Source organism: Bombus pascuorum, chromosome 7 (assembly GCF_905332965.1).
Source record: "Bombus pascuorum chromosome 7, iyBomPasc1.1, whole genome shotgun sequence".
NCBI classification, from domain to species: Eukaryota; Metazoa; Arthropoda; class Insecta; order Hymenoptera; family Apidae; genus Bombus; species Bombus pascuorum.
Genome location: NC_083494.1, coordinates 11,076,200 through 11,104,116, shown reverse-complemented (window position 1 = coordinate 11,104,116; position 27,917 = coordinate 11,076,200). Strand labels below are relative to the sequence as shown.

Below are 27,917 nucleotides of genomic sequence, written 5' to 3'. Positions count from 1 at the left end.
CTTCGTCTCTCCCCACTGCAGCGACCATAGACTGAATTTTGAAGCAGTGTAAAAATATATACTAATAATATCGATAGTGCGGACGAACCATCATAAGCTGTGAAATTTCTGTAAAGTAAGATATAGCAATTATGATCTATGTCTATTGTCTATGGAATGTATCCAGAATAGTAACCCTATGAATCGTCGTGTAAGATTTCAATACACGGTGGTATATATATGTACGCGTTGTATACGATTGTGCTTCAAACTTTAAGGGGGGAGGTGTCGCGTCTCGTGACGCTCATATCTCTCGCGATTCTCGATACTTCACAAGTGTAAATTGGGTTACCCGCCAGAATTCGAAACTATGACACCAATCACCGGTGTAGACTAGGTTGTTTGAAATTGCGCAACTTTTCATGCATATTCACAACGCAAAATCGGTCGAGCTCCCACTCTTTGACAAAGCTTGTACATCATATGAAAGGTACGATTCTTGTAGGAGAAGGGAAACACAATCGAAATTTTTTTATTTTACTTTCTTTGAAGGGTCTTGGGATGCAACAAAAAATTTCAATGTCCTTGATACGATAATAGTTATAAAGTCTGTTTATATATTATTACATATAATACATTAGATTCACAATTTTTTGTTTCCAGAATTACACATTTCCTTGTAAGACATTTTCATTATTGAACCGAGAGTTGTTTCTGCTTGATTATTCCGCATTAATATTTCTTTCTACTATTTCTCTATTTCTTTGACGCAACAATCATTCTCAGATTTTTTAAAACGATTTTATGGTATTAGGATTATTTTTCTCGGCTATAGGAACTTTTCTTTGGCTCTGGTCACATCTTCCTCTTACATTTCAGGTTTTTCTGTGTTATGGTTTATTGATTTGCATCCGTCTTTGATTCTATGATTATCCGAGAAAGAGTTGTAATTTCACTTTCTAAAGTAGAATCTCTACCAATGATATCATTAATATCCATAATGCTTAGGGTGTCTGTATTATAACTTTCGGTCAATAATGGTCAGGTAAGTCCTTCTTAGTTCTTCTTCGTTTCTTTCGTTTTATCTTTAGAATAGGCTCACCTGAACATTATTAAATATTTTTTAAATATTCGACACAGGGTACGTTAAATATGCTTACAGGAGCTATGATGACAAATCATTTAAATGTGGTTAAACGCGGTTAAATTTGCGATCGCTGTCTCAATTCTCTACCGTACTGGTCCATGTGAGCACAATGTTCGGTGAGTTCTAACAGGAATTTCGTTATTTAGAAATTTTCGATATCCAATTTTGATTCGTTGATATGATAGCTATCATTGTACCAAGTAGCTTTTATTTGCCGCGATTTTAGGTTTATTTGTTATCATTTAGTCTACATATAAATATAACAAAAATTTCCTCCTACTGTGACCTCATATCGATTTTTACAAATCGAGGGCGCGAACTAGTGCCGAGAACGCTATTGTCTTGTAGCGAATGTTATTCACTCCTAACTTAACCTATAATTTTACGAATTACCCATAGTTCTGTTTTATATATATATAATCCATGTTTATTCACCATTTATTACGAAATAATAATAAACAAATATTTTACTTTCGATCAAAATATACATAACGAAAGGTAATAGATATCTTAAAAATATGAGATAATACGTGGTGTTACAATCTGTCTTTGTTGAATTTATATTTTTTATGAGGGTTTAAATTTTAACTAATTATTTATCAATAAACCTGCATTTTTAACATTAGATCATGCTGAAATCATAGTACCTGCAGAGCATACAAAAGATGAAAGTATGGAAGAAGAAGTAAATTTAACTTCAAAACTTGAAGAAACTGAATCACAGTCAGAAATAATGAAAAGTGATATAGAAGTGGATTCTGAAAATAAAAAGGAGAATTCAACTGAAGAAATTGTAAAAGAGTCACAGCTAGAAATAATTAAAAATGACGTTACAGATGAGCCTGAAAATCAACAGAGTAGTACGTTTTACGAAGAGATTATAAATGAATCACAACCTGAAATTGTAACTAAATCACAGTTAGAAATAGTCAAAAGTGATGGAAAAGAAGAGCCTGAAACTAGAAAGTATGCAAAACTTCCTAAAGAAACTTTAATAGAAAATGAAAAAAATTTTATTATTAATATGGATGATAACATTGCACATTCAGCAAATGTGGAAACAACAAGTGATATTGAAATGGATGCAGAAAAAGTTGTAAAGATAGCTGATGCAGAAGATCTAGAATTAAATAAGAATGAGGAACTCTCTAACAAGCAACAATTGGAAGATAATTTAAAGTGCGATACCAGTAAAGATAATTTGAAAGATATTTTAGAAACTGCTAGTAAAGTAGAAGATATATTTTCTGAAGAACAGTGCCAAAGTACACAGGATATTGTTACAAGTATCCTAGATGATGTAAGAAATGCAACTGATTTCAAGAATATTTTAAGCACGGAAGCTGTTGTAGCAAATGAAATAGAAGAGGTTCTTCAACAATCTGGAAATATTCCATTAGCAGAAACTGAAATTGAAGAATTTACTGAAAAATTACCACAGGATTCAGAAGATATCCTGAATAAGGATATGGAGGATTCAATCTCAGAACACATAGATTCCCTAGAAGGACTATTAGGTTTAGATTTAATACCAGAGGGTGAGGATTCCTCGTTGAAAGCAACAAAAGCTGAAGAGGAACTTCAGAAATCAGACCAATTATCAAAGGTTGTAGACATGAGTCTTTTGTTAGAACAGTCAGATCCCATTTCTGACATGGCACAAACTTCTGATTATATAACACAGGTAATCAGTAGCTGTTTAACAGATAGAAATGATTTATCATTAGAGACTACAAAGAAATCCAATACAATTGAAGTTGTCGATGATAAAGTTAAAAAATCTCCAGCTAGTGACATATTGAAAATCGATGGAAGTATAATTGTTGAGTCTATAGATAAGGATGAAAATGTTGAAGATTTACAAAAAGATTTAAAGCAAGTTACGGACTTAGAAGAAAATGAATTGGACATAGATTTTGAAGAAGCTCAATTGGAGTCCGTAGGTGATCTTGAAGACATAGAATCACAGCCAGAAATAGATAAAAATGATGTTGACGAAGAATCTGAAAATATTAAAAATGCTGGACTTTCTGAAGAAATTGTAGCGGAAGATCAAGAAAATTTAGTTATTAATATGGATGATAATACTGTAAATGCAACAAATGTGGAAACAGCGAGTGATATTGAAATAGAATTAGCTTCAGATATCTTGCTGCATAACATGGATCATAATGGTAAAGCTGAAAATGTAGGAGATATACAGAAAGATTTAAAAGTGGATACTGATTTAACAGAAATCAAATTTGAGGAAGCACACCTGGAATCTGTAGGTGATCTTGAAGAAATAGAATCACAGGCAGAAATAGCTAAAAGTGATCTTGAAGAAATAGAATCACAGGCAGAAATGGCTAAAAGTGATCTTGAAGAAATAGAATCACAGGCAGAAATGGCTAAAAGTGATCTTAAAGAAATAGAATCACAGGCAGAAATAACTAAAGGTGATGTTAAAGAAACAGAACCACAGGCAGAAATAGTTAAAAGTGATCTCGAAGAAATAAAATTACAGGCAGAAATAGCTAACAGTGATGTTAAAGAAATAGAATCACAAGTAGAAATGCCTAAAAGTGATGTTAAAGAAATAGAATCACAAGTAGAAATGCCTAAAAGTGATGTTGAAGAAACAGAATCACAGACAGAAATAGCTAAAGGTGATGTTGAAGAAACAGAAGCACAGACAAAAATAGATGTAGGTAACATTGAAGAAACAGAATCACAGACTGAAAGAACTGAAGATAATGTTGAAGAAACAGAATCACAGGCAAAAATAGTTGAAGGTAATATTGAAGAAACAGTATCACAGGCAGAAATAACTAAAAGCACTGCTGAAAAAGCAGAATCGCAGGCGGAAATAATTAAAGGTGATGTTGAAGAAACAGAATCAAAGGTAAAAATAAATAAAAGCAATATTGAGGAAACAGAAATACAGATAAATATAGCTAAAGATAATGTTGAAGAAGAATCTGAGAATGAAAACAATATGGAACTTACTGAAGAAATTATAATTGAATCACAGCCAGAAATAATGAAAAGTGGTGTTGAAGAAAAATGTGAGAATAACAAGAAAATGGAATTTACTGAAAAAATTGTAACTGAATCACAGTCAGAAATAAACAAGTGTGATGTTGAAGAAGAGTCTGAGAATAGAAAAGAACTTTCTGTAGAACTTCCTATAGAACTTCCTGTAGAACTTTCTGCGCAGCTTTCTGAAAAAATTGTAACAGAAGATCAGGAAAATTTAGTTATTAATATGGATAATAGTACTGTAAATTTGGCAAGTGTAGAAAGGGCAAGTAATATTGATACTTCAAATATCTTGTTGCATAATACGGATTGTTATGGGAAAGAAGAAGATGTTGGGGATTTGCAAAAAGTTTTTAAAGGGGGTACTAATTTGACAGAAAATGAATTGGGCATGGATTTTGAAGGAGCTCCACTGGAATCTGTAGGTGATCTTGAGAAAACAGAATTGCAGCTAGCCAAAATTGATGTTGAAGAGGAATCTGAGAATAGAAAACACATAGAACTTCCTGGAGAAATTGTAACTGAACCACAACCAGAAGTAGTGAAGAATGTTGATGAAGAAGAACATGAGAATAGAAAAGGTATAGGACTCTCTGAAGAAATTATAACAAAAATCCAAGAAAATTTAGTTATTGATATGGATGTTAATGATGCAGATTTATCAAATATGGAAAGATCAAATGATATTGAAACACAATTAACCTCAGATATTCTGTTGCATAACGTGGGTCAAGATAACAAAGATGACAATTTTGAGAATTTGCAAAAGGATTTAAGAGAAGGTACTAATTTGGACATGGACTTTGAAGAAGCTCCATTGGAATCCATAGGTGATCTTGAAGAAACAGAATCACAATCAGGAATTGTTAAAAATGATATTCAAGAGGATCCTTCTGAGAATAGAAAGAATGCAGAACTTTCTGAAGCAATTGTAACAGAAGATAATCCAGCAGAAGGTAATCTAGTAGAAGCTAATCTAACAGAGGATAATCTAACAGAGGATAATTTAACGGAAGAAAATTTAGTTACTAATATGAAAGATAATATTGCAGATTTCCCAAATATGGAAAGATCAAGTGACATTGAATTAGAATTGCCTTCAGATATCTTGCTACGTAACGTGGATCATGATGAAAATTTAGATGATGCTCGGTCTGCCATAGAAACATCTCAACCTAGTTCTGAAATATCCGAGCTTGAATCAGCTGTTAAATTTTTGCAAGAGTCTGAAGAACAAGCAATGGATTCTCCTTTGGTATTATCTCCTAAAATGATGGAAAGTGTCGTAGATGATATATCCAAACAAGCTGATGCATCATCTCTGTTTGTACCTAATGAAGATATATGTGAAAATACGTCAGAATTAGACGTGGAACTACAGAACATCACGACAGATTCGATTTCTATTTCTGAGGCGGAAATCATCTCGGAAGCTGCGAAACTGGAAAGCGAGAGAAAACTTGCCGAGCAAATTAAAATTGATGCTTTACAAGACAAATTTGAGATAGATGATGACAAAGAGATAATAAATGAAGGTATAATCGAAGGGAAGATAACACTATCTGAGACTAAATTTAGCGTAACACCTTTGGAGAACATCGAAATACAGCAATTACGAAACTTAGAAAGCAATAAGGTATCTGACGCAATGGTAACATTACCACATGTTTCACCTAACGTTTTAAAGACATCCGAATCTATACCAAAAGTTTCGATTTTAGAAGAACGTCTAAGGGAACCACCCAAGATAGAAATTCCTACTACAGATGTGGCAAAAGTATCGATATCTCCGAACATCTCTAAAGATAGTCTCTTGATTCAAAAGGATGCAAAATTAATTGCCTATCAAAAGATGTTGGAATCGCCGAAGATGTCCGATAAATCAGAATCGAAGATAGTTGACACACCACGAAAGGATTCCGAAAAACACGATTTCGAAAATGTCGGATCTCCACGAATCATTTTAAAGATAGCAAAGTCTGCAATCACTGATTGTGGAGAACCGAGATCGCCTAAAAGTCCGAAAATCAGATCTGCGACCAACTCGCCAAATCCTGAAGATAGTCCAGGTCAAAAACTAGGGAAAATAAAATTGAAATTATCTAAAGGAGGTCACCCTTCTATAATATCCAATGAGAACATCGAAGAAGTTGGACAATGGTATTCTGAAGGATCATCATCGTTGTCTCCTCTTGGTATGAAGATTAAATTTTCAAAATCCGGGGATCCATCTATAATTTCCGCTGAGAAATACGAATCGATCGATGATTGTAAAGAGGGTAAACACAAATTCGAAGAAACTGTGCGAACAGAATCACCGATTGGAATGAAAATCAAGTTATCAAAAAGTGGTGATGCATCTATAGTGCAACAAGATGCAAAAGAAATGCAGATAAAGCATAAAGATAAACTAGACATGGTTCAGGAAAGTCCAAAGAGAACGGAATCTCCAATTGGAATGAAAATTAAGCTTTCAAAGACTGGAGACGCCTCGATAATACAATCCGAGAGACAAGATTTTTTGGAAGAATATAAAGATAATGTGCAAATGAAACCAAAGGAGAAGCTCGAATCATGTTATGACTCTCCCAAGAGAACTGACTCTCCTATAGGAATGAAAATCAAACTATCTAAAAGTGGGGACGCTTCGATCGTTTCTCCGGATTTGCTAGAAGAAAATAAAGATATCAACAAAATGAAAGATAAATTAGAGTTATCTCCAGAAATTCCAAAGAGAACCGAATCCCCAATTGGAATGAAAATTAAGCTAGCAAAAACGAAGGATGGCGGAGCTTCTATAATATCGGTAGAAAACTCTGAAGAAGTAAAAGACAAACTAGAAATTCCAGATATTCCCAAACGGACGGAATCGCCGCTTGGAATGAAGATCAAATTGTCCAAAACTGGAGATGCATCAATCGTTCATTCAGAAGTATTGGACGAAATTAAAGATAAAATAGATACAGTTCAAGATGCGTCGAAATCATTGGAGTCATCACATATTGAGGTCTCGGAAGAAGAGCAATCAGTGGAAAATATACACGAAACTTTACCAAAAATCGACTCGCCTCTTGGTATGAAGATCAAGCTTTCTAAGTTTGGTGACGCATCCATAGTTTCTTTAGAAAAGCAAGAACAACTGGAAGAAAGCCCCAAGAGAACAGAATCGCCTCTTGGTATGAAGATCAAACTATCTAAAAGTGGCGACGCTTCTATTATACAAACTGATACGTCTGAAGATGCGAATAAAACGATACGAACAATCGAGGCAGAACATTCTAAAACCACTGATGCTTCTTTAGGTATGAAGATAAAGTTGTTAAAAACCGGAGACGCCTCTATAGTAGATCCAGAAAAGAAGGATAGAGAACAGAGACGTCGAGATGCTGAATCATCTCTGGAAATGAAAATTAAACTATCTAAAACAGGTCATCCAACGATAGTGGCTTGCGATAATCAAGCGGAAGTATATAAGTCCAAAGAAGCGGTTGATCCGCCTCAAAATTTTGCGCAAAGGTACAAAGAGCCTGGGCAAATCGGACACAAAGAACCTGCGCTAAAGATTCTTAAAAGTGGTAATTCGACTATTTTACAAAGCAATCGTTCAGAACTGACTATTGAGCCAGTGCAAATGCAGGGGAAAAAATTAGAGAATGTGATTGAAATGTCTCCAAAGCGGAAAGATGTCACCATCGCGCCGATCGAATCAAAAAAGTCTAAGCTGGAAACTCAGCTTACTCAAATTTTACCTGAGGTTACTATTCAGCCTGTAACGTCTAGGGAACAGAAGCAATTCTTGTTCGATCCAAAAAACAGTGCAATCAGTCTTCAACAGATGAATGTAATAAATCAAGAAATCAGTATTACTCAAGTGAGACCTCAAAAATCGACTGATGCTTCTATGAATGAGAAATTAAAGGATATTTTATCGAAAAACGTATCCGGTTCCCCGCTGAATTCCGACTGTGAAATTATAGAACACCGTTCAGAATTGATAATAGTAAATGAGAACTCAAACTCAAGCCAGGATGTTGTCATAATAGAAGAGGTATCTACGAATAGAATGCCAGAAGTTAAGGTGCCCAAGAAAAGAGGTAGACCCAGAAGGAATCCATTACCACAAGGAATTACTCATCCTCCACCTCATTTGTTAATGTCTAGGGATCCTTTGTCTTTAGACGATGCACAACAGATGCAACAACCACAAGTACCTCATTTTCCACAATCCAGAGAGAATGAGAGACCTAAGAGAACCTGCAGAAGCCAGAAGAGTTATGCACCTCCTAGAAGAGGTAGAGGGCGAGGTTTGTATCTTAAACTTTTCATATGCAAATATTATAATATTCTTTTTCATATTTTACCTACTATTTTTCTTTGTTTCTTTTTTTTCGTTTCTAATTCATTAGGTCGAGGAAAGCGAAAATTGGATGCTGTGGATCCTCAGATAATAAAGAAGCCTAGAATCGAGCAAGATCTAAATGCGATAGAAGCGTCTACTACAGCTGTAATAACAATAGATGATTCTGGGTTGCAACAAGAATCTTTCGGAAAGTCACCAGAATTGTATAAAGCCCTTAAACAACCAGCAATGGATTCCAAAATTGTTAATTCTTCGGGTAAAGTCAACAAGAAGATTATGGGACAAAAGAATGGCGGAGTAAAAAGTGCAAATATAGTTAATAACACGCTTCCAGACTCCACGGGTATGCAATCAGAAACAAACAAAACACCAGAGATGCGATTACCGAAACCCATATCGAATGACGTTAAGGATAAAAAGTTGGCTGACATCGTTCCTGAAAGAATGCAAAAGACTGCAACGAAATTAGATTCCGATAATAGATCCGATAAACCGATGGAAAATGCAAAATTGGAAAACAAGGACATGTTAGTACCACCCGGACATCCAAATTGGTTAACACCAGCATCGAAACGAACAGAAAATGCTACAAAGCATGAGAATATGTCTATGGTACAAGTAATAGATGAGGAAACAAGAATGAGTGCAGAATCGGGATCCAGATCTCAGACTCCAGCCAGAAATATTTCTGCACCAGGTATGATCTTTACGCTTTTTACAAATTACTACATCATTTATATTGCTTATCAATTATATAAATAACACAACAATTATTATGTTACATTTATTTACATATTTTACACTTATATTAATTATTATAAATTTGCGATATAGATAAATGTCAGTAATAACTTTATTTTACTTTACTTATGTATATTAATATTAATTATAAACTAATTATATGTCCTACATAAGATATGTTTTTTATTATATTTTAAAAATGAATTACTAAGGTAAAAAGCATATTAACTGATAGCCATGAGGAGCATATATAACCCATAGTCATCATATGACTAAACTAAATTAAAAGATAAATGCATTGGTAGACCTCCAAGCAAGGTATCTATAAATAGATCTTTTTCTTGTGTCCTAACATCTCTCAAGTACCTAAATGTGAAATAGATGTATTTCAATCAAGCATAAAAAGTACTGTTATTCCAAAACAGAATTTTTAAATCATGATGATTAGAGTTTTATCTATTACTTATATTTAATCTATCAATTTTTAAAAATATTTCTATCTTGGAGGAATTAGTAACATTGATATTGAAAGTTAATTTTAACTGTGAATAAGCTGACATTTTTTTTTAAGTTCCATTTATCTTAGTTTCAGTATAAAGCACATAATTATTTTATTCAATATCTTTTTTCCCATAATTGTTATTCTATAATTCAAATTACACAATAGTACATATAATACTATTATAATAATAATAGTAATAATAATTACTATAGCCTCTGATACCATAGTAAATGAGGAGTCTCAAGGAAGTGTACTTAGTACTGCAACTACGGAGTCAGAAAAAGTAAAGGTCAAGAATCGAAGAATGGAAATTAATTTTGATCCAGACGAAGGACCATTTACAGTCGATAAAATTGCTGAGTACGAATGGCCACTTGACCGTAAAGGTGAAACCTTTATGATACAAGAACAAATATCTCAATACCTTGGTGTAAAATCTTTTAAACGAAAATACCCAGATTTGAAGAGAAGAGTTGTGGATATGGAAGAAAGGAATTATTTGAGAGAAAATGGTTTGGTTAGCGAGGCAATGTGTGATATGGGTAAGTCACTCACTACGTACATGTAAATTGTATTTGTTTACTAATGTACTCTCCTTTTAACATTAACATAGGTCTAACTGCTATATGCAGTTCAGAAGTATTAGATGTAATGTGTAGTGATTTCCCAGATCAGTATGAAGAATATCGCAAACATATGCGTGAGAAGCAAGTAAAAGAACATTCCAAAAAACAGAAAGAATTAACAGCAGCTGCAAATGCAGAAAAAAATAGAATTGATCTAGCAGAAATGGCAGTTCAGTCTGCATTATCTTGGAATATTAGCTTAAATAAAGCTCGACGAGAAAATAGGAAATGCAGCTTAGACTTACAAACTTTCACAATCCATGTGCCAAAGAAACAACAGGAAGTTGAGTCGGAACGCAGAATTGGTCACTATCCTGTTGCGTTGATACCAGGGCAGTATACAGATTATTACCGCGAATACACACCAGCTGAGTTACGGTATTATCCTCTAAATACTGTTCTTTATGGTCCCATGAGGCCAAATGAACGTAAATTTGATAGCCAATCAGAAGGATCTCAAAGTGATACCGATAGTGATTCATCTTCAGATGATTCAAGGTATATCCCATCATTTTAAACAATTAGTATTTTAATATTTCGTGAAAAAACAGCTGGTTTTTTTTATGTAGTTCGACTTCTAGCGAGGGAACGCAAGATACCGAAGGCTCACAATCTACAATGGATGACGTAGATATGGAAATAACAAATCGAAAAGATGAAATAAAATTAAAGTGCAAGATGTGTTTGAAGACCTTAAATAAGCATAGTAAAAATGAAGTATTAATTCAATGTGGTACATGTAATGGACATGGTAATTACTTAATAATCTATTATCCTTTACTAGTATATTCTTTATTGTTTTACAATATAAATTATAATATTTTTATTGCAGTTCATCCATCGTGTATAGATTTAACATTAGACATGGTTCCTCATATCCAATCATATGCATGGCAATGCACAGATTGTAAAACTTGCGCTCAGTGCCATGATCCTGCAGACGAAGATAAAATGCTGTTTTGTGATATGTGCGATAGAGGGTATGTTTTTCTGTTTTATTACAAAAATAAAATATATGATAATATATATTTGTGTAATGTTTAACACTATTTAGGTATCATATTTATTGTGTTGGTCTCCGACGAGTACCGCAAGGAAGATGGCATTGCCAAGAATGTGCTGTCTGTGTGAATTGTGGCTCAAGAGAACCTGGTGGTATAAATTCTGATAGAAATAGTGTCGCTCAGTGGCAACATGAATATAAGAAGGGTGATAAGAATACTCGCGTTTATGTTTCTACGCTATGCGTTCCATGCTCGAAGTAAGTAATACTAATTCTTTTTCCTTCATCTTGTGGTGTGATGTATGAGTGAAGATGTGATTCAGAACACACATACTAAATGTTAGTCTTCAAGTTTTCACGGGGCTTCGTTACTGCTTCACGATTTCCATAATTCACACAAAACTCCTTTGTTATAGAAGTTTTTGAACTAATGTTTAGTGTTCAATTTTATCATATCTGAATCCTTAGATTACGAAAGTTGAATATAATACAATTATTTGCTTAATTGATAACATTTATAAATGTTAATAATATACATTCATTTGTACTTAATTTATTCGTGCATGACTAAGATAACAAAAAATCGTTCTAAGGTTCAGGTTTTTATTAATTATACTAAATTCTGACATTATAATAGACCCTCATCCAAATTCACTAACCCCATGATCTTTATGCAATAACAAGGCTATGGCGAAAGGGTCGCTATTGCCCGCACTGCAGTCGCTGTCATACTGCCCCAAGACTTGACCTGGAAGTGAACCTAGTGCATTGCAGCGCATGTGACAAATATCTGCACTTAGGTATTGACACAAATTCCATATAATTCCGCTATATACTTTTCATTGCATGTTGTTGCGTTTGCATGTTTCATCAAATGTAATTGTCTTTAAAAGTAATGTAAACATTTGAAATATGTATGAGAGGTTTCAGGTATAATAAAATACTAAATACGAAAAATTATTTGGTGATGTAGATATATTAATATATGTGCATAACGCACAGAAGTTGTTATCATTAGTGTTATTAATATTTTCTTACAGGTTGCGTGGAGACCAAGGGAATGCCGCTAGACAGGAAAAATTATCTATGTGATTTCTGTGCACCAAATCGTCAGCAAATGGTGAAATCACTAATATCGAGAACATTGAGAACGTAAATAAAAACAAAATTTTTATTTCAGCTCGAGAAGTGTATAAAATGTGAATCACTCGCGTAAATGATAAAAGTTTTTATTTATGTGGACAATGAATACATTGTGAAGACTTAAGTATGTAATTGATTTATCATGAAACGTTTCGTATGAATTTTATGAACGAATGAAATACCATTGTACATAATTGTATGATTATGCTGAATTTAAAAAATTAACATTTTGTTACACAGTAATGGATATAACTAACTGCATATAAAACTTAGAATATAAAGAAATCTCTCTTTAAATGTTAATGTTCAGTAAAAATCTTAAGGATTCTAATTTTTTTTATAATTTTTATCCTTTTATTTTTAGATATTAATTTTCCTTTATGAAGATATTGCTGCAAAATGAATCGAGGAGAAGTCAATTTTTTTGTTATATGTGAATTGTGTTTATAATTTATCTTCTTTTTCCCTTACTTATAGATAAAAATTACGTATCATGATAAGAAATAATTATGGGAGAAGACTGCTTCATAGAATTATATAAATTTTCTAATGATTTTTAACATTTCTTTTTAAATGTACATAATATGGTTTTTTTTAATATTTACATTTGTTACATGCTTATACAAAAGTTCAATAATAACTTATAGAATTAATTTTAATTTATAAGAAACTTAACAATTTTATAATTTATTAATACGTTTTCTAAAAAAGCACTGAGAATTAATGCGTATGTATATTGAAGGCAAAAAAGGGAGTATAATAAAATATGAAACAAAATAGCAATTTCTTAAAAATATATATCACTTTCTTTATTTTTCTTTGCAATATAATCCTCGGAATAGTATTTTGTTGCGAGAGTTGTATGCCTTGCAAATATCTTTTTACATATTTATAGTAACGCAGTATCCACGTCGTGAACAGTATATTTCATGTTCCTCGTATCAGAATTTTATCTTTCCCTGACATTCACACGTAATTGATAACCAATTGTCGTTTTCGAAACTAATTACATTTTATAATACATTGCAAAAATGTTTTAGATTATTTAGTAATATGTACAAGAAAATAAGATGACATAAAAATCGATTAAACAATGTCCAAATTGTAAAATACAAACTTTGGCATATCATTGCATGAATATTATACTGTCAAAAATATTTTAATATATGTATAGCACATCGTTTTTGTACAAGATGTATCTTTAAAACATTAGATCAATATTGCAGAAACTACCGAGGATTTAAACAATACCTTTTTTTGCGGAACAGACATTTTGTTATATCTTTTTGCAAAGCTACATGCCTGCCATTCAATATAAAGTCTAAATGATAGCGGAACAACATCGGCAGCATTTCAAAAGTGAAAGAAGATAATCGTTGAGAAGTGCGTGTTTTAAATTTCCGCGTATCGTTCCAGTCTCCTTTTTTTTCTTTTTTCTCCTTTTTTAAATCTTTTTGACTAAAATTAGAGAGGGCATAAACTAGGTTTTTTTCATATCTGATGTTAGAATGTATAGTTTCTCCTAGTATGTCTGATACATTTTTTTATATTCAGTTTACTTTGAGCGCTACTATAAAAATGACTGTGCACGCTTTCAAATTCTTCCATAAAATCACACACTTAACACTCCGCACGTATCGTGAAATTGTGAAAAATAGAAAATAACTTGAGCAAAAACGAGGCATAGCATACAGCACACGTTATGAGATGGCATAACGTGTTTTACATTATGTAGAACACTTATACTAACGAGACAAAATGACTTAAAATCACTAACGTCTCGTTGACTAGCCGAATATAAATACACTATTGACAGATGTCAAGTGAATTCTGAGCAAACCCAACAAGCAATCAGTAGAAAAGGTGAAAAATAACATTTACATTCGAGCACTGATACTGCTAAGTAATTATCCTTTAGAATATATAAAGTTTTACAATCGTGGTCGAGTTTCCACATAGCCGTTAATTATTTTCATATTCTTATCAAAATCAATTTGTTCTTGGTTCATATATCTATTGATCGAAATAATTTAAACGGCAAATAAAATCTTTGCAATGTTTATACGAGACAATAATGTTAATGTAAATAATTGACAACGTAAAAACTATTGTTAGGCTTTACTCGTGTCTAATACCACATATAGATAAAAATGTACTGAAATTATGTAAGTGCGTTGCCGGTATAATAGTAGTGACTAAATTTCGTGTAGAAAATTTAGAAAGAATGTCCTGAATAAAATTCGGTCCTGGCGAACTGCCGACTTTGTAGAAGATGCGTAGATTGCATGTCGGATTTACAGTTTGGGATCCCTTTGTAAGTTTACACAATACATATTCGAGTGCTTCTGTTAGTTCGTTTACAGTTAACTCTGTAGAAGATAAATTCGTCTCCGTGGCTAAATTACCAGTTGAATTGGACGAACCTAATTAGGATAGAATACTTTTTATTTGTCTACGAAAAGTTGTAAAAATATTCAAACAAAAATATGTACCAGTGGACATGTAACACACAATTGCTGAAACGTTATTTTCGTAATTCCATCTACGCCTTATTGCCACTTTGAAATTGCCTACGCATTTACCAGTCTCTTCATCTGTAAAAAAATGAGTTTCAAAAATATTGCTTAATAAAGATTAGTCCTTCATATACTTACATTCAAATCTATTATTATCTCTATGAGCCCAAACGCACCATTCAACCTGAGCACCACGTGGAAGATTCGGTACAACGATGTAATCCACAATAGCATTATTTGTTCGCTTCTCCCATTCCTTTCGTGCATCTGGTATATAACTAGAATGAGTCAAAAAACAAATACCTTGCACAATATCCCTGAGTTGCGTATTCGAGTCCATAGCTTTAACAATACGATCTATATGCCTCAATGTTAAACGACATTGCCTTTTAATATTTAAGTCCAGAATAGTCATACTACCAGGCACCAGTGGTATTTGGCCAGCAACTGAGATAATATCACCTACCTATCAAATAAAGAATTAAAATTTCTGTTGTGAAAAATGATATAATTATTTTTTTATATGTATACTGATTAAAATTGATTCAGAATTATTAATGTCATTTAAATGTTTTTTTATATTACTTATTAAATGTTCAATTTCTTATTTTCATTCTAAAAAATTTTATTTTGTTTACCTCACTGTTATGTTTCTTTTGTAAACCAGATGTGTGTGCGTGCGCGTATGAATGCGCACATACACACATTTTGTCTACATATACACACAGAGACGCGCACGCAAATTGGTTTGTAACGGTAGTACACTCACACGAACAGCTTGAGAATAAGGACCAATGTTTGCAGGTGCCCAGTGACTTATGCTCTGAACATGCATTGTATGCCGTTTGTGAATTTTCTTATCACCACAGTCTTGAGTTTCTTTATAGGCTATAGCATCAAGTACAACATGTATATTTAACGGACATTCCACACATACACGAACTGGTGGATTTGTTTTGTTCAAACATGAGATATAAACCTCGTTTATAGATATGTAATTCGACATATCTTTTATATATAACGTTACGGCAACGATGTCCGATATTTGAAGATTTTCCTTTTTGACTAGACCTAGACAGTCGATACGTGAGTTTTATCAATCTACATCAAATCCAAAATACGATATTACACGAAAAAAAAATGAACTAAAAGATGATTTAAAAAACTTAAAGTTTACCTACTGCTTAATTTCTCCAATGCTTCTCGCATCGCAGATTTAGCATCTGGATGTTTACCAGCGATACCGCCAAACCAGAACCAGCCGGTTTGATTTCTGTTTACTACTGGCACATCAGGATAGTCTTCTTCCTCATATAAAATTTCCATAGGACTCGGTGGGTTAAATTGACCTATTATTGTTGTAAATTGAATTAATTTATTATGTGATAAACAAGATAATCTGATCGATTAAAATTTACCAGAATTCGAAGTTCTTAGATTATTGTCTGTACAATCATGTTCATCGTTTTCATCTTCCGATAAATTACAGCCGTCGTGTAATTCTGGTCCAACTATTTCTGTAATGTAATCAGATGGGGTTTTAATAGGAACATTTTTTAATCTTTCTTGTAACGTTAAACCTTCTAGACCATCCTGAAAAAGTTTTTCTTGGTTATTTATGAGTTTATTTAGAAATTCATAAAAATATAAAATATTTCAACTTACATTTTTTTCTTGTACATGAATTTTTTTAAAGTTTATATATCCGACGGGTGCTATGTTATCATTTGAGTGAACTACACTTTCATATTCATCTCTAGAATAAAATAAAAAGTACATATATGTACTCGTTTTACATTCATATTGATAATAAATTTGAGAACTTACATTACAATACTTTTATTAAATAAGGGGCAATCTAATATAAAGGTTTCATATTCTCCTCCCTCGCCACATATGTTAACACCATATTTTTCTTTCTATAAGTAAACATATAGCTATTAACATAACATATATATATATCTACTCGTTTACAATTTCAATAAGTTTTCTTTGCATATAGTTTTTTTATATGAGCTATTTATATTTGGAGTACTTCCAATATAAGATGAAATCAAAGGAAAATCTTTTGTATTAAATTAATCATTAAGACATTTTACTTACTATTTTGGCAAGATGGGATTGCATTTCAGAAAGTGATTTACCCAAATGCCTTGGTTCAAGGCCTAAAGCTGCCACCTTAATTATAACTGCATTTACAGAACTTTCTATCATTTCTTTTAACAATTCATCTTGGTCTCTTCTCCATAGATATGATAGAGAAACAAGTCCTAAACGACTACATCTGAAAATAAACTTTCAATATATTAGATATTTTTGTCTTTATCAAATTAAAAAATAAAATCTTTATTTTCTGTTTCATAAACTTTTTCATAAGAATTAAACATTTAAAAAGCTGCATTAAATAATTACACATTTTCCACACGAATTCGTTGATAATCACTCAGAATAGCTCCTGATGAAACAGCTTCTATATTCTCTTTTTCCTAAGGAGTCAACGAAGTTAAAATAATTAAACTAACAAAATTATCCTATAATATATTTTTTATATCTTACCTTCACTTTACTTAACAACCTAAAGAGATCTTCAACTTCATCATTTTCTGTTGGATAATAATACTTTTCTTGCATTTTTGACCTACCAAAGGTTGGTTCACGATACATTGGTAAACCTATAGCTTCTGCAATGTATTCAACACCTTGATATCCAACAGTTTGAAACATAAATGAATCTAGTTCATCTATAAATCAGTTGTTTCATTAGTTATAATATATTTAAATAGATTGAAAGATTTTATCAGCTATTATTTACCCTTTCCAACAGGATATAAATTAGCTAGGGCCACAATATCATGACCTGCAGCTATACATTGCATCATATTAAAGCAGGAGTCTTTACCACCACTGACTAGTGCAACAACCCTCATTTTGTTTAATTTACACTAGAATCTCTCAAAAAAGCTTATCAAGAGCTTAGAGTAAAGTTAAATCTCAATATATTATTTCAGACAAACATCTGTAATAAAGCAATAAAAAAAATCCAATGATAATGATAATTTTATCATATTTACATGTCAAATGTAGAAATAATTTTTTATGATAGTAGACAAATAAGATTACAAATGGTTTTTTAGATACTATATATATCTATATGTATGTATAAATGTATAAACAGATACAGAAAAAATAGCTTAATAACCCACATATTTATAAAGAATCATTCCTTTATTTGCAACATTTATATAAGAACAAACTATTTAAATATAGATTAACAAATATTTACTACTGGGGGTAAGAAAATATCTAAACTACAAACAACATAATGATAGGAGCTTGTTAACATATTTTAGATTACATATGTATATATACTACTTGTAAATATATATTAAGCCAAAATTAAATTTACAATGTATGTACACAGATGTTTATCTTGAATGGTCTAATATATAAATAATACAATAAGCATTATTATTTTTCAATAAATATTTAAGAATATATTCAGGAAAGTTCTTTTTTTCTTTTCTTAGTTCTAACATGTTTTCAATAGAGAAAAAGATATGTACTATCTTAATGAATAAAATCTCGTAGAAGAGAAGCACAAAAAGGATATCAGATATTAAATTTAACTTATTAATATGTGTAACAATTGGCTGGTGAACAAAAATTAATCACTGTACTATTCTAAACAGTAAACGTCACATAATCCGAAAAAATGTAGACAGAACCTAGATTCTTTTTAGGATGGTTATAGAACTTGATGTGAAATAAAATATCTAACATTAATGAGATGTTAAGGAAAAAATCAGCTATTATTAAGGAAAAAAAGAATACCTACGGAGAGATTTTTTGGTTATTGCCGATCTCGGCTAAACGAGAAATATTACGGAATGACGCCCAGCAATGAATTGCACGGGGAACGCAAACAATAATTTCGAACTTATGTATGCTAAAATAAACTCTAAATTCTCAACAAATGTAATATTTACATTAAATTGGCGATGAAAGTTCCTTACACGGCAAAGTCTATCAGAGACTGCGATTGCTTGATAGTGGCGCCTCTTAGTGATAAAACTTTCAACATAAACCGTAGAATTGAGGTTATGACTTATTTTAATTTTATGATTATTTATAACAATTATTAAACAATTTACTTTCTGTATTCGTCCTTAATATACGTTACATTTACTATTATCGTAAGCTATTATTTACAATTTGGCGAATTTGTTACAAAAATTGATGTAGCCTACGAAAAATTCTCAGACATAATTCGTGCCACTATACCTCGTGACATCATCAATGTATAAAGTATATCGATGTCTCGTTATTTCAATCTGCTTCTATGCTATAATTTGCTGATTGTGATATAACTTAAACCAAATTGTAATTTAATCGTAATTCCTTCCTCTTTATATGTATTTATTTATAATTTTTCATACATCCATCTACATCATAAAATAAGAATATGATTTGTTGCAAAGATGAAATATATAGCATCAAATATCAAATGTGTATTGCAATACAATTGGGTTGAAATAGTTTTCAAATTCATGCTTTCTCGAATTATATAACTTCGAGTCATTTGTTTATTGCCATCAATATCATTTGTTTAGGGTTTTAGCTGGCGTATTCCAAATATAGTTATAGAATAGATTATTAAAATTGATATATATGTCTTCATTCATAATTTGATAAAATAATGATACTGATATATTTTGTACAATATAACAATATTTTACAATTATAATTGTTCATTTTGTGGAAATAAACGAATTTTTCTAAATTGATTCAAAACGTTATGTATTTTTATATATAAGTAATGTAAATGCTTAAGAATCGAATGTTTTATTATTTTTGCATATATAAATAAAATTGTTTTGTTTAAGTTATGTATAAGTTCAATTGAAAATACTTGTATCATAATTATAAAGAAATTATTGTAAATATTCGTTTTTTTTTTTAAATACGATTCATTTCGAAATACATCGAAAATATACGTTGCCATCTTTACTTAGTAAATCGTTGACCAATCGGATCACTTTCAATAAGCAGCCATTTTACTTTCGCTACGGTCGCACGAAGCGTGAGTCGAACTCTACCGAACACGGTGTAGTTTCAAGCTATCGCCTGCATCGCAGGTTTTGCTGATTTTCCGTACAAAAATCTCTTTGCTAGGGTAATAATTTGATACAAAGTAAATCGAAGAAAAGTTGGAGGATGGTTCTGGCGGAGAGAAACTCAGAAAATGTTAGAAATGGGCGCAGGTCGAGGGGCCCCAGCCCTAATGGACAGACGGAATCCTCGAGCGAGGAAGACGGAGGTACTAATTTCATATTGCACTTCAATTAGTACTATAATTAGTGTGATCTTCTTAAGACTTATTTCAATCAATATATCATAAATATGCAATAACTTTAAGAATATATTCTCCTTTGGAAGTTTGCATACTTTTATATTGATCGAACGCGAAAATCCGTAAGGATCTTCAAACAGCGCGCCCCACTTTTCCTCTTTTTAAGCTTCTCCCATTTTCAGCCAATTCCTATGAATATCTCTATGAAACAATTTTAATTCACTTTTTCGGTATTATTGAACTTTCATTTCTATATATCGTTGTAATAATATATTATTTTTTTTAATTGAACTAAATGAAGTATAATTGAGTCTTTATATATGTAATTGTATATTAAAATAATTTGTAGATATTATTGTATATGTATTAATAAAATATAAATAAAAAAAAAACATTTTTGGAACTTCATGTCTTAATAAACTATACAATAAGTTTACTTATATTTTTCCATTAATTTGAAATTTTTACATTTTAAAAAAATTATAATTTCTCTAAGTTCCAGCAGAGAAAATCCGTGTTGGAAGGGATTATCAAGTTATTGTTCCAGAATTTGTTCCAGTCAGTGGTATGTTATTTAAACAGAATTATTAATTTCAGGTTCTTTTTACATATACATTATAATTTAAAAAAAAGTTTCTTTCAAGTTCATATTCTTACTTTCATAATTATAGATTTTATATTTTAGAACGACGATTAGATCAGTGTCCTGATAGAGCATTATTGGTATGGTCTCCTACTACTGATATACCTGATCAAAAATGTAAATATTAACTGTTTTATTTACTTGATTGTTTATAATACATATATCATACAAATTTCTTTTTTCTTTATAGTGGATGAATATATCATATTAGCAAAGGAAAAGTATGGCTATAATGGAGAACAAGCATTAGGGATGTTATTTTGGCACAAACATAATTTAGAGCGTGCTGTACTAGATTTAGCTAATTTTACACCATTCCCTGATGAATGGACAGTAGAGGACAAAGTTCTTTTTGAACAAGCATTTCAGTTTCATGGGAAAAGCTTCCATCGAATTCGCCAAATGGTAGAATCTTTCCTGAATTAAAAATTAAAAAATACAACAATTATATAAATAATTATTAATTTTTTTGTCTTATATTTACAGTTACCAGATAAATCTATTGCCAGCCTTGTTAAATATTATTATAGCTGGAAAAAGACACGGACTAGAACATCACTAATGGATAGACAAGCTAGGAAACTAACGAGTGGTGGGAAAGAAGGAGAAAATGGTAGTGAAAATGGGAGTGAATTAGGTTCCAATACAGACAGTGAATCAGAAGAAAAAGTAAGACATACTTTTCAGATATTTAACAAATGCATGCACTTGATATCCATGAAAAAGAAAAAATTTTCTCTCTCTCTTTCTATCTAAAATAATATTTCATATTATAAACTATCATAAAATATCAGTTTTTAAATATTTTAGTAATTACAAATATAAAATTGTGTTTTATTAATTAGAATAACAAATTTATTTTCGTTGCTTGTTAACTTTTTTTACAAACAAAGTTCAAGCTTTTTGTTTCCATTTTAATTTTGCTTTTTTTTTTTTTTTTCAAGTTATGTTAAGTAAATTAACGTTTGTGCTATTGCGTGTGGTAGTGTTCTCCTTTTGCTGCATTTTAATGCCATGGCACTGGCTCAAAATCGTACATATCTACTATGCAGTAATATGCGTTTAAAAAATGTATCCACACGGTAACGTATTCCATGCGGTGAATAATACGAAAATGATAAAAACACTGATCTACAATTGGTAAAAATTATCAGAACTATGAGTCAAGAGACGAATATGGAATAAACTAATATAATATAATAAAAATACAACTTAGATACATTAATGTTAAACTTCTATTTTTCGTATCTTAATAATTTTCTGAACTATTAAAAAAATCTACATAACATCAGTAATACAAGACTAAAGCTAGTTAAATTATCGTTGCATCGTGTATGAACGTAAATGTGGAACGTTCTAGAAATGGACGATCCACCGCGGAATACGTCGTGGAAAGAACCAAGCTGTGCCAGGAAGCCAAGGCACTGACGCCAAAGCCCCATCCGACTCGGAAAACGCCCCTCAGGTTCAGGTACTCAGCCTAAACCTTACCCTGTTGCATAGCATAGTATGCTTATTATATTTTGCTATTATTTTTACCATCCCGTATTTATTATTTCTCTGCCCTACACTTTTTTTTTTTTTATCAAAAAGAACAAAATTTTGCGAAAGTAATCTACATAGTAGAATTGATAGGCTGAAACCTTACTGAGGAAAAAATGTTGAAGCCCAAAAATTATCTAATACAAGGAAGATCTAAATATCTCATGAACTTATTAATTCGAAACAAATTATTGGCTTTTTATTACTAAAAAGTTTGATTAAAATAATAAAACTATAAAAAGTTCGGAGCTTCTAATTTTTTATGGCGGGCCGAATTAACGTTTCTAGATAGAATTTTAAATATTCTCATGTATATATTTCATCCTTTCGTAATAAAAAATTTCTAGAGATTAGTTTAGTTACATGTTAGATAAATATTAACGGATGGAAAGGGTGGGGGGATTGTCAGAATATATTCTAAAAGGGTATTATGTGTTGTAGGGCTCGTGTAGCAACTGTGGCGTTGCTTGTCATAGTGTTCGTGCGACGCCGAAAGGACATGCGTGTCACAGCTGCTATCTGCACTGGAGGTCAGTGAGCGCAAGTTAAATAAAATTTCAATAATTGAGAAACTATTAGAACTTTTCTTAAAATTAGAATGTTCATGCACATATTTCATCATGAATTAAAGAATTATAGGAAATTAATTTTATATATTTAATGAGTAAAGTAATAATACATGTATCACAAAACTTTTTAAAATATACTTTCATAAGAATGCATGAGCATTCTTATTTATGTTAGTTAATTTTAAAGGAAGTTCCAAGAATAAAGTAATTGTAGATCAGATATATCACTGATAAGAAAATATTAGAAGTATACATTACAAATTTATTTAAATGATTTAGGCGAACTGGTGTAGCAAGACCATTAAGTTCCATGCCAGGTCGAACAAATAAAAGAAAACCACCTCGCGGTCTCGTTGTTAATCACGATGATTTAGCAGCATTGGCTGGTCAACCCAATCAAGCAAACAACAGCTTACAAGCGATTGACACCGAAATTGTTAGCCTAAAACGCCAAGTACGTTTCACAATAAAATAATATGAAACGTGTGGATACATTTTTATATGGAAAATTGATATAATTTATTGTTCGATTAAAATCTGAGTTAGCTGAATAAAATTTTTTATTTTAATACACAGATACAATCAAACAAACAGCAAGTAAGCGCATTGAAACGTAAAACAACTGATGGTATTGATGATTTACGACCACCGGAAGTATCCAGTCGTATAAATGCTCGTTGGACAAATGACGAATTGCTCTTGGCCGTTCAAGGTGTCCGGAAATATGGAAAAGATTTTTCTGCGATTGCTGATGTAATTGGAACTAAAACAGAAGCTCATTTGCGATCATTCTTTGTAAATTATCGACGAAGGTATAATTTAGATGCTGTCTTGAAAGAATATGAAGCTGAAAACGGTCCGATATTAATTGATGATGAAAAGGAAGAAAAGGTAAAATATTTACAACTTATTCTGCTTATATTATTAATAGATATTATTGGATATTAATGTTTCAGATGGATGTGGATCAGCCTAATGAAACAGCAGAGTCATCTCAAAAGACGAAATCATCTGTAGGTCTTGGACAAACTGCTAAATAACAAATGACTATACTTTTGAATACTGGCAAACGTGAAAAGAATAATCACAGGCACGTTGATAATCGATAATATTCTGTAAAAGGTATTTGTTCATAATTCAGTTCGCAATTTTTATTTTTAATTTTACTACGTTATGCAATACTAATGCAATACTGCATTAGAAACATCAAATACAATCAACAGTTTTCATTGAACTTATGCGTGAATCAATAATTCACAGAAAGGAATAGGAATAAATTAATAGGAACAAAAATATGTGAATTTATTTAGCTAAGCTACAGTTTTGCTTATATCTAATATGGATTTTATTAAGCAATATGGAAGAAATGTAATTCTATTAAAGACATCTAATACATAATTCTAAGCATAGATAAATTAGATTAAAGATGAATACATCCAAGTGCTAATAATAAGTATGTCTGCAACATCCATTGTATGTAATCATGGATGCATAATAAGTTTCTTTCAAATAAATCAACTGTATTGTGTAGCATATAATATTTGTAGATATACATAAGGGATATCAAAGTCCCATTTTAAATGAAAGTAATTTAAAAAACAAAATTATTCATTTTTAATGAAGAAAGATTCAAACATTAATAAATGAATGAAAGATTGATACAATTGTAAAAATATTGAAAAAATGCTATAGTTTACAACGTTCAGAAAGTCAGGTATGGTTCAGTAACTTCGATTTCATATGCGGATAATCAGCGGTCTTCAACGATTTTTTATCTATGCTCAAATATTAACTAGATATTATTCTAATGATTTGTCGCTACAATGAAGCTGTGTTTGTATTAATTTCTAGTTTTGCATGCACTTTATGTTGACCTATGGTCTGTAAATTTAATTTTTTATGAAGTGTTTATAAGAAATTTACATGATATATGTTACGAAACTTAGAGTAAAAAGAATATATAGATAAGAAAAAAATATAGAGAGCAATCACTTATTTATATTTCATTTATGTAAAATGTTCTCAAACAGCTTTCGTGATTATTTCGTAATTACATAAATCGGAAAAGAATTCTTATCTTGTGCCTATGCAGTTTTGGGCGTATGAAAATGAAGGAAAGAACAGTAAAATTAAAAAAAATTCAACTTTAAAAATTGAGAAGATATTTCTCTTCTTTTCCCACTGCTTCCTGTTTATATAATATGTATCCAAAGTATAACATTGAAATTTAGCGAGAATTAGACAATCTTCCATTCTTTATTAAAGTAAATAAAAATTTGGAGAGGAAGAGAAATTCTTCCAACTTTTAAATTTTTCATATAATTGATTATAAATACTTGAAACTGTAACAATATCATGCTGTTCACACCATTCGCACGTATATTATGACTCACATCATTTGTGAAGGTACTAGCAAAAATTTAATGCAATCATTGCCAAGTTATTTTACTTAAAAATGAAATCAATGATCGCGTTGAATGATATATTATTAAAAGAATAATGCTCAAGGAAATAATACAATTTCATTCACATTTTAACAAAAAAAATTTAATATTTTATTAAAATACATCACAATAGAAATTTTTTTATTAGTTTTATAGAATAACAAACTTGAGAGATTGAAAATCGAATATATCAAATTGAAAAGAATATATTTTTATGGCTTGCTGCTGCATACTCAATCCATGTGTATAAAAAACAAGAAGAAAAAAACAATGGTTCCTCATATTCCTATTGTATTATGCAAAATTATGTGTATACTAAAATTGCCCGTATTTCAAATTGACTGTGCTTCTATATTTAAAAGCACAACATTTTGTACTCCTGTAAAATGGGAGTATTTTACTTGTATAATAAAAAATTATATTGAATAATTTTAATTCGACAAAATCTTTATACAAAAAAAGATGTTTTTTATAAATTTCCTGAAATGCTTGTGTAATGTTAGATATTCGAACAAATAAGTGTATGTATATTAATCCGTATACACAATTCTATCTTAGAAGAAATTATGTCGTCAATTTTCTAGGATTTAATAATAATTGTAAAAGATATAAATTTATTTCGAAAGAAATAATTATTATTAGACATCATTTTCAAGATAAACTTACTTCCAATGATTTTTTACTGTTTTGCGAAAGAACATTTAAACATCATATACCTGTAACTTTGCTTATAGTTTCATGTGTACATCCACATTTACTATTAATAGCAATAGCAATAAGATCGTTAGTTTAATGTTTGTCTAGGGTAGAGTCTACTACTTAATGTTAATCGGTTGAGTCTCAGGGGTCTCTGAAAAAACAGGATCAAAAAATCCCGAACAGCGTGATAGCGCTTGTCTTAATCGATTGCGAAGAGAAACAAGCAGCGCATAGCGCTCGTTATATTTTTTATTTTTATGAAATACATCTATATTATTATATATGCATACTATTAGTTTATAAATATTTCAAGTTTTGCTCAATAAAAATTATTGAGAAGATAACAATGAAATACAAAGTACCGTCAGTCATCCGTAATGTTCAAATGTACTGGGACTTTTCGACATAAAATCTAATCAGCGCGATCACGCTGCTTAGGACTCAAACGGTTAATAAAAAAAAACACTCGCAAGCATGTGTGCACGATTTCTTTAATAAAAGATGGTATTCTTGAAAATGATTATGAGATTAGGTACACCGTAGAAATTATTATATAACATGGATGTAAATAGAAATGATCACCAAAGAAATTTACTGTAATCGTTAGCGACATATCATGAAGGCGGATGAAATAGCCGACAAAGACTATCTCGTCAAATTGTTCGCAAAACTCAAATGAAAAAGTACATAGTACGATTAGAAGTAAATAGAAAATTATTTGAAATCTTCTGTCCTTTTTTAAATACAATATTCAAGCATAATGTAATGATTGTAAAATATTAAAACTTTTAATGAATAGTACCTACATAGAAAAGCATTTGATTTTACTTGTATAACAAGTAAGAAAAGGTTAACTTTCAAAAATGTTCAATGAAAAATAATTTGTTATGTTTTGATCGTTTTTATATTTTTAGTACATGCAATTCTTTCACACACGAAAGCATGGCGCAGTGTTCAAATATATTATTAAATATAAGCTTTCATAGTTTAAGATTGAAGAAGGAAGTCACATTCAAATATTTTGCTATGTGGATGTTTTCTTTTCCTTCTAAAGGAACTTCTTTCTTCAATACTTCTTTAATTACGAATGCATTTAAACAAATAATGATGGGCTGTCAGCAAATAAAAGATGTTTCAAACGAATGAACTTGCTTGATGTCCAGATATACTTTTGAAATTGAATTTTTGTAATTTTATATATATATATATTGCTAATTATTAGAATGTTGCGTAAGGTTCTGATAATTCATGAAGCACATTGACGTTATACAATACTTTTAACTTGCACGGACAACAAAATTTTCGTTTAACGATTAGAAATATTATGTATTTTGAACAATATTACGATAAATTTATTATATTTGATAAGGGTGCGTAAGGGTGTTAATTGTAGATACGGTAAAGTATGAACAATGAGACATATTAAAGGATGAAAATTACATAGTATGTAATATACATATATTCTATGATCGTTCAAAATTTTCTAATATTTTAAGGCAATTAATGTAGCATAATGTAAATATAAAGTTACAAGCTTCGTGAATGTATAAACATTCATATGTCCGTAAAATGTACAGATGTATTTATTCAGAACTACATATTAAATATTTCTTGTGTACTTTGATAGGTTAA

At 30.9% G+C, this 27,917-nt stretch overlaps 3 protein-coding genes and 1 long non-coding RNA gene across 8 annotated transcripts; 2 read left to right on the top strand and 2 right to left on the bottom strand.

The window, feature by feature from the left end:
• Window positions 1-21: 21 nt before the first annotated feature.
• On the top strand, window positions 22-13,320 carry LOC132908753 (uncharacterized). 3 transcript variants are annotated; one of them, XM_060963032.1, is made up of 13 exons: window positions 22-115; window positions 859-1,024; window positions 1,120-1,242; window positions 1,753-8,451; window positions 8,554-8,763; window positions 8,842-9,204; window positions 9,963-10,292; window positions 10,364-10,874; window positions 10,946-11,127; window positions 11,209-11,356; window positions 11,431-11,637; window positions 12,064-12,179; window positions 12,420-13,320. In XM_060963032.1, the coding sequence occupies exons 3-13, from the start codon at window positions 1,236-1,238 to the stop codon at window positions 12,533-12,535; spliced, it is 8,889 nt and encodes a 2,962-aa protein (XP_060819015.1). In that variant the 5' UTR covers window positions 22-115; window positions 859-1,024; window positions 1,120-1,235; the 3' UTR covers window positions 12,536-13,320. The 3 variants fall into 3 exon arrangements, with proteins under 3 accessions (XP_060819015.1, XP_060819014.1, XP_060819016.1); XM_060963031.1 differs by having other exon boundaries at window positions 8,554-9,204; XM_060963033.1 differs by lacking the exon at window positions 12,064-12,179 and having other exon boundaries at window positions 8,554-9,204.
• Window positions 565-1,755, bottom strand: LOC132908793 (uncharacterized). The gene is made up of 2 exons (XR_009658417.1): window positions 1,407-1,755; window positions 565-1,311 (listed from the first exon to the last, which is right to left on the bottom strand). It is a non-coding gene; the product is annotated as an uncharacterized LOC132908793 (long non-coding RNA).
• On the bottom strand, window positions 13,306-19,158 carry LOC132908767 (uncharacterized). Of its 2 annotated transcripts, none has more exons than XM_060963090.1 (13): window positions 19,025-19,158; window positions 17,851-18,054; window positions 17,595-17,779; window positions 17,451-17,524; window positions 17,142-17,322; window positions 16,866-16,957; window positions 16,704-16,794; window positions 16,457-16,631; window positions 16,220-16,387; window positions 15,808-16,109; window positions 15,177-15,504; window positions 15,015-15,116; window positions 13,306-14,945 (listed from the first exon to the last, which is right to left on the bottom strand). In XM_060963090.1, exons 2-13 carry the CDS (start codon window positions 17,963-17,965, stop codon window positions 14,641-14,643), a joined length of 2,118 nt encoding a protein of 705 aa, XP_060819073.1. In that variant the 5' UTR covers window positions 17,966-18,054; window positions 19,025-19,158; the 3' UTR covers window positions 13,306-14,640. The 2 variants fall into 2 exon arrangements, with proteins under 2 accessions (XP_060819073.1, XP_060819072.1); XM_060963089.1 differs by having other exon boundaries at window positions 18,874-19,157.
• Window positions 19,159-20,095: 937 nt separating this feature from the next.
• LOC132909368 (REST corepressor 3) lies at window positions 20,096-27,909 on the top strand. 2 transcript variants are annotated; one of them, XM_060964169.1, is made up of 10 exons: window positions 20,096-20,355; window positions 20,885-20,953; window positions 21,074-21,148; window positions 21,222-21,436; window positions 21,518-21,700; window positions 22,392-22,502; window positions 23,015-23,103; window positions 23,422-23,596; window positions 23,719-24,033; window positions 24,099-27,909. In XM_060964169.1, exons 1-10 carry the CDS (start codon window positions 20,253-20,255, stop codon window positions 24,180-24,182), a joined length of 1,419 nt encoding a protein of 472 aa, XP_060820152.1. In that variant the 5' UTR covers window positions 20,096-20,252; the 3' UTR covers window positions 24,183-27,909. The 2 variants fall into 2 exon arrangements, with proteins under 2 accessions (XP_060820152.1, XP_060820153.1); XM_060964170.1 differs by lacking the exon at window positions 22,392-22,502.
• Window positions 27,910-27,917: the final 8 nt, after the last annotated feature.